A 6,000-nucleotide genomic window follows, 5' to 3' on the forward strand; every position below is an offset into this window, starting at 1 on the left:
TATGCGCAACACAACCACGGCGCCAGAAACCATTGATGGCAGGAGGAGAGAGAGAGAGAGAGAGAGAGAGAGAGAGAGAGAGAGAGAGAAAAAATTCCAACACTCTTTGGAGGAAAATTGTTATAATTCGGGCACTATGGGAGCAATCTACTTTGGATAACTTTTGTTTTTCAGCTAAAACATCAGCGCATGCAACTGTGTACACTTCAGAACACCGGACCGAGGAAGGGGGCCTTGGGGGGACACGTACCCCGAATTTAAATGGAAAAAACATAAAAATCTGGCTTTGCTCCCTCTTCTCCCGCAATTTTGGGGAGATGGCATGAACTGTAGTATTCTTTTCAAGGAATGGTCATTTCTCAAGAGAATGAAACATGGTTCATGTTCTTGGGTGCCATACAAGTTGAATAATTAGCCAAAATATGATTATTATTTTTTTACGAAAAATAAGTAATTTGCATTTTTGGAGGAAAATTGTTATAACTCTGGCACTATGGGAGCAATCTACTTCGGACAAGTGTTGTTTTTCAGCTAAAGCATCATAGCATGCAACCATGTACAATTCAGAACACCGGACGGAAGAGGGTGGCTGGAAAGTGGGGGGGGGCACGTTCCCCTGAATTTCAATGGAAAAACCATAAAAATTGGAGTTTGCCTCCTCTTCTCCCGCTATTTTGGGGAGAAGGCGCAAATCTTAGTATTCCTTTCAAAGAATGGACATTTTTCAAGAGAATGAAACATTTTTCATGTTCTTGAGTGCCATACAAGCTGAATTATAAGCCAAAATGTGATTATTTTTTTTTTACGAAAAATAGGTAATTTGCATTTTTGGAGGAAATTTGTTATAACTCACACACTATGAGAGCAAGCTACTTCGGATCAGTTTTGTTTTTCAGCTAAAACATCATAGCATGCAACCGTGTACAATTCAGAACGCCGAACTGAGGAAGGGCGGTTTGGGTTCGCGACCACTGAATTTAAAAAGAAAAGAAATCTGGAATATGCCCCCTCTTCTCCCGCTATTTTGGGAAGAGGGTGCAAACCTTAGTATTTTATTTTTGATTTTGGAAATAAATCTTTCCAGCTAGCATCATTAATTACTTGGAACCAAAAATATTAAAACTATTTCAACAGAAGAGTATTCGTTATGCAAACAACCCACTAGAAATATTTCTTGCAGTTTTACTGTTATAAATGGTTATATTATGGTTTCTCGAAATATTGAAACACACTGTATCATTAAGTAATACTGTATTTGTTGTACCTTCATATTCACCCATCACTCATCTTCATTGTCCAGTTTAGCCAGAAGTGGCAGAAGAGTGAAGTAGAATAAAGCAAATTATTCAATCATCCAAATGCACATAAACATTTTCTTAACTCTTCCTAAATGTTCCGATACACCAGTAATTTTAACTTTAATGTCAGAACATTAAGCAATTATAATTACTTGAAGCTAAAGACAGGCAAAAATTTAAAATTTTCTCAATCTTACCTAACTGTAGTGTTAAACGGTTAAACTTCTGACTAACATCAGATTGACTGATTGATTTAGTTTATTTAATGTCACATTTCTGCCACTTTGAACTAATCATGCCAATGAGAATGATTATATGAAATGGATAAAGAGGCAATCACATGTACAGACAACACAACACAAGTCCCACATAGGATTAATCTTATGCCAGAGTCTCATTAGTCTGTGAAATTCAGTTCAGGGTGTACTACGTGGAAGAGATTTTGACATTTAGGTGTTTCCTGAAAGTGTCACCCTATACACTTCATTTTACACAGGAGAATTGAACAGTGTGTACACATTTAAGCAGTCATTTTCATTATCTTTTGTTCTTGTTTTTTCTAAATACTAAATATTCACAGAGCTGTTTAAATGTAAATGTACTTATTGAGTTATTGCTCAGTCAATAAGTACATTTAACTTTTAAGTATGATGAACCTTATTTAATAAGGCTAATAATATCAAATGAAGAACTATGCAGAGAAACTAAACAACAGCCAATTGGAACCCAAATAAATACAATAAAATGGAGTTGGTTATGACACCTTACAAAAACCAGGAGCAATATAGGTAGCAGCCTTAGACTGGAACCACCAAGAAGCCCAAAATGTAGGTATTTCCGAAGAAAACGTGGAAGAATAGTAGAAGAACAAGCAGCTGAAAAAGGAAAAAAATATGGAGAGAGCTCAAGGAGTTGGCATGTCAACAGAGCTAAATGGAGGCGTTTCACTGAAGCTTTATGCTCCTGATAGAGCAAAATGAATTAAATCAAGTAAGTCACAATGAACCTGTTCTAAAGTTTGATAAAGTAATTAATTCTTTGACAGAATGATAGTTCTATTTATGGGTTGTACCATACGGTGATGATTAAAAATGTTCTGTTGCAGCTTACATTGGCAACAATCATTCCTTACTTTTCTTTCTTGTTCTAGGGACTTAGTGGAAGCAATACACAAAGAGAAATCTAAATCCACAATTAATCACCCTGAAGGTGGTAGCAGTGATGACTCATACACCTGCATAATTTGTAATGAAACATTGTCTGCTAAAAAAACCTGCAAGAGACACGTGTGCATTCAGACAGATGAGAAAATACTTTCGTGTGATATCTGCAACATCAAGTTCCTGAGAAAATGTCCTTTGGAAAATCATTTACTGGCTCATGAGAGTGAAGAAGTACATGTGCTTCGGCATATTGATGAAAAACCTTTCCAGTGTGACATTTGTAAAAAGTCTTTCAAGCACAAAGGACACTTGAACGTCCACATTCTGTGCCATACGGGTGAAAGACCATTCCAATGTGAAAACTGTGAAAAGAATTTCAAGCGCAAATCACACCTTAATTACCACATGCAATGTCATACAGGTGAAAATCCATTCCAGTGTAACATATGTAAAAAGTCTTTCAAGCAGAAATCAGCTGTTAACATGCACATGCGCTGTCACACAGGTGAGAGACCATTCCAGTGTGACATATGTAAAAATTGTTTCATGCAGAAGGGATACCTGAACATCCACATGCGGACTCATTCAGATAACAAACCATTCCAGTGTAACTTATGTAAAAATACTTTCAAACATAAATCAAATCTTAACACTCACATTCGATGCCATACAGGTGAAAGGCCTTTCCAGTGTGACATGTGTAAAAAGTCTTTCAGGCAGAGACCACACCTTAACATCCACATGCAAAGTCATTCCAATAACAAACCATTCAAGTGTGACTTATGTAAAAAATCTTTCAAGTATAAATCAGCTGTTAACAGTCACATGCGGTGCCATACAGCTGAAAAACCATTCCAGTGTGGCATATGTAAAAAGTCTTTCAAGCAGAAACCATACCTGAACATCCACATCCGAAGTCATTCCGATAACAAACCATTCCAGTGTGACTTATGTAAAGAATCTTTCAAGTATAAATCATATCTTAACATCCACATGCGGCACCATACAGTTGAAAAACCATTCCAGTGTGGCATATGTAAAAAGTCGTTCAAGCAGAAACCACACTTTAAGAACCACTTGAACTGCCATACAGATGAACGTCCTTTCTAGTGTGACTTATGTGAAAAGTCTTTCAAGCCGAAAAATCACCTTAATCAACATGTGTGTTGTCATACAGATCATAACAGATCTAGTGCAACACATTTAAAAGGTGTTTCAAAAAGAAATCAAACCTTACAGTGTAAAAAGTCTTTCAAGCAGGGTTGAAACTTAACATCCATATATTGTTTCATAACAGTGAAATACCATAGCAGCGTTCATATGCACACTTCTGTTTACACTAATTTTAGCTAAGGTTTTGCTCTGGAAATGATCGTGTGTGGCGGTACACCCGACATAAATCAGAAGGAAACAGCACCTTGTGGTGTTTCATGACAAATTTTATCATCACATTCAGGAAATTTTCTGAGTTGCCAATTCAAAATAAAGTGTTACGTGAGAGTTTACACTTTAAAAACTAATGCACTTGTAATGTATTTTTTGTTCTTAAAATTTACATTTATCTCAAAAGTACTTCACAATGCTCTACGAGTTTACAGCATGCTGCTCATCCTATGCTTCTAGTGTAAAAATGCATAGTTCTGATTCTTCTCGCTAGAGCACAGCACCTCTCAGCTTCTCTCTGTCTCTCGTTAGTTTGTATATGTTGTAAAGATACAAGAAGTCTTGACGCTCAAGCACTCTGTTCCTGATTACTATGTGATTAACTACAATGTTTACTCATATTGTTCTTTGAATACAGTATTGTTTATAGAAGTCCCATTTCACTGCACGTACATACTTTTGAGTTGGGCTTTTGTTCCTACTCGTCAGTTAATGATTTCTGTAATTTGAATGTAAGTAGTTGTTGTTGTCCACTTGACCACTTGACAAGAACTGTTTTGCACAAACAAATGGAGTTTATACTGCATACAATTTGTGCTTCTTGAGAGAGAAAATTGACAATGCACACATGTGCCATGAGTCATTTTGGAAGACCTATTACCATTGTGGTAGCTTAAGCAATGCTGTTGCTCGCAGATCTCATTTCTTTATCAAGATTATTTCAATGCATTGCACTAGTTCTACTGTGAAAAGGGCGAACACTCTCATGTAATCCGAACTCTCAATTTTGTGGTACTTGAACATTATATTTATACTGTGACCTTGTGACAGATCAATGAACCAAATTAATTGCAAAAAAAAATTAAAAAAATATCAGTGCTCTTATTGCAATGTTTCATCAAAACTCAATGCATTTAGAAATCTTTTTGTACTGTTGAAAAATTAGTGAATATTATCCGGGAGCATCATAAGAAATTGGCTATTTGTAATGTTGCTCAGGTGGCAAATAGATTGTTCTAGTGTATTGTGACGTGACCATGCCAAATGTTTGCAGCCAATTGTTTAAATGCAAGCCTGCGACGGGCTTGATGAAGTGTTACCATATATATATATATAAAAAGCATTCGTAAATTCACCATTTGTTTAATTAAGGTGTTTCTCTTTCCTATATACTTAATTTTCGAATCTGCAATATAAGTCTGGTCAACAATTCAATCCCTTATGCAAAAACCAATTTTAATATTTACTGGGTACTTAAATTCCTCTGCATTACTAACTGTTTGTGAAGCGTCAAATTACTTTATGAAGGGTGTACTGGTACACCTCCTTGTTCCGAGTTGTTATCTTGAAGTGGTAGAAAACTGATTGGTGATATTTCTGTGTAATATGTCTTATGTGTAACATACTAAAATAAAATTTAAAAGTTTAGAACCATATTCAACTTATTCACAAAATAGTGTGTAACAGTATTTATGGCTCGACTAGGTAGTCATGGTATATATACCTTCTGACATTTTGTCTTATTTCGATATTAGGAGCATTACTGTAATGTTTTTTTTTCTTAGCGTAGAGTAATCAAGTACCTGAAGTGTATATTTTGCAACATTTGTTAATTGTTGCTAATTAGTAACATATTTTAATGATGATACAGATAGAAACTAATTTATTTGGTAACAATGATGTTATTGTCATTCTAGTCAAGCATTGTAACTCAGGGTGGCGACAGACCTGGAAAACCTGGAAAACCGGTAAAAGTCAGGGAATTTGAGGTGTCAAAAAAAGTCAGGGAAATGTCAGGGAATTTCGTCTTCATTGATTTTGTTTTTATTTTTTATTTTTTTTATTTAAAGATATCGTTATGGAACTCTCCACGGGAACAGGAAATCTCGTTTGCAAGTTTCGGCCTCAATTTTTAGGCCCCTTTTATGCGCAACACAATAACGGCGCCAGAAACCAGTGATGGCAGGAGGAGAGAGAGAGAGAGAGAGAGAAATTTCTCTCGTTCGGACTTCTCGGTGGGAATTTTAAATTCGAACACTCTTTGGAGGAAAATTGTTATAACTCGGGCACTATGGGAGCAATCTACTTCAAACAACTTTTGTTTTGCAGCTAAAACATCAGCGCATGCAACCATGTACACTTCAGAACGCCGGACC

General features: G+C 36.0%; 1 protein-coding gene across 1 annotated transcript in view; it reads left to right on the forward strand.

The window, feature by feature from the left end:
* The window catches only part of LOC146004600 (uncharacterized), a 70,937-nt gene extending 65,403 nt beyond the window's left edge, over window positions 1-5,534 (forward strand). The window contains exon 4 of the mRNA XM_083143468.1: window positions 2,449-5,534. Within this exon, the coding sequence (XP_082999594.1) occupies window positions 2,449-3,571 (1,123 nt within the window). The 3' untranslated portion in view covers window positions 3,572-5,534. The remainder of the gene's footprint in view (window positions 1-2,448) is intronic.
* The last annotated feature ends 466 nt before the right edge of the window (window positions 5,535-6,000 follow it).

The sequence above is a fragment of the Lepisma saccharinum genome, chromosome 22 (assembly GCF_977018435.1).
Source record: "Lepisma saccharinum chromosome 22, izLepSacc3.1, whole genome shotgun sequence".
Lineage (NCBI taxonomy): Eukaryota > Metazoa > Arthropoda > Insecta > Zygentoma > Lepismatidae > Lepisma > Lepisma saccharinum.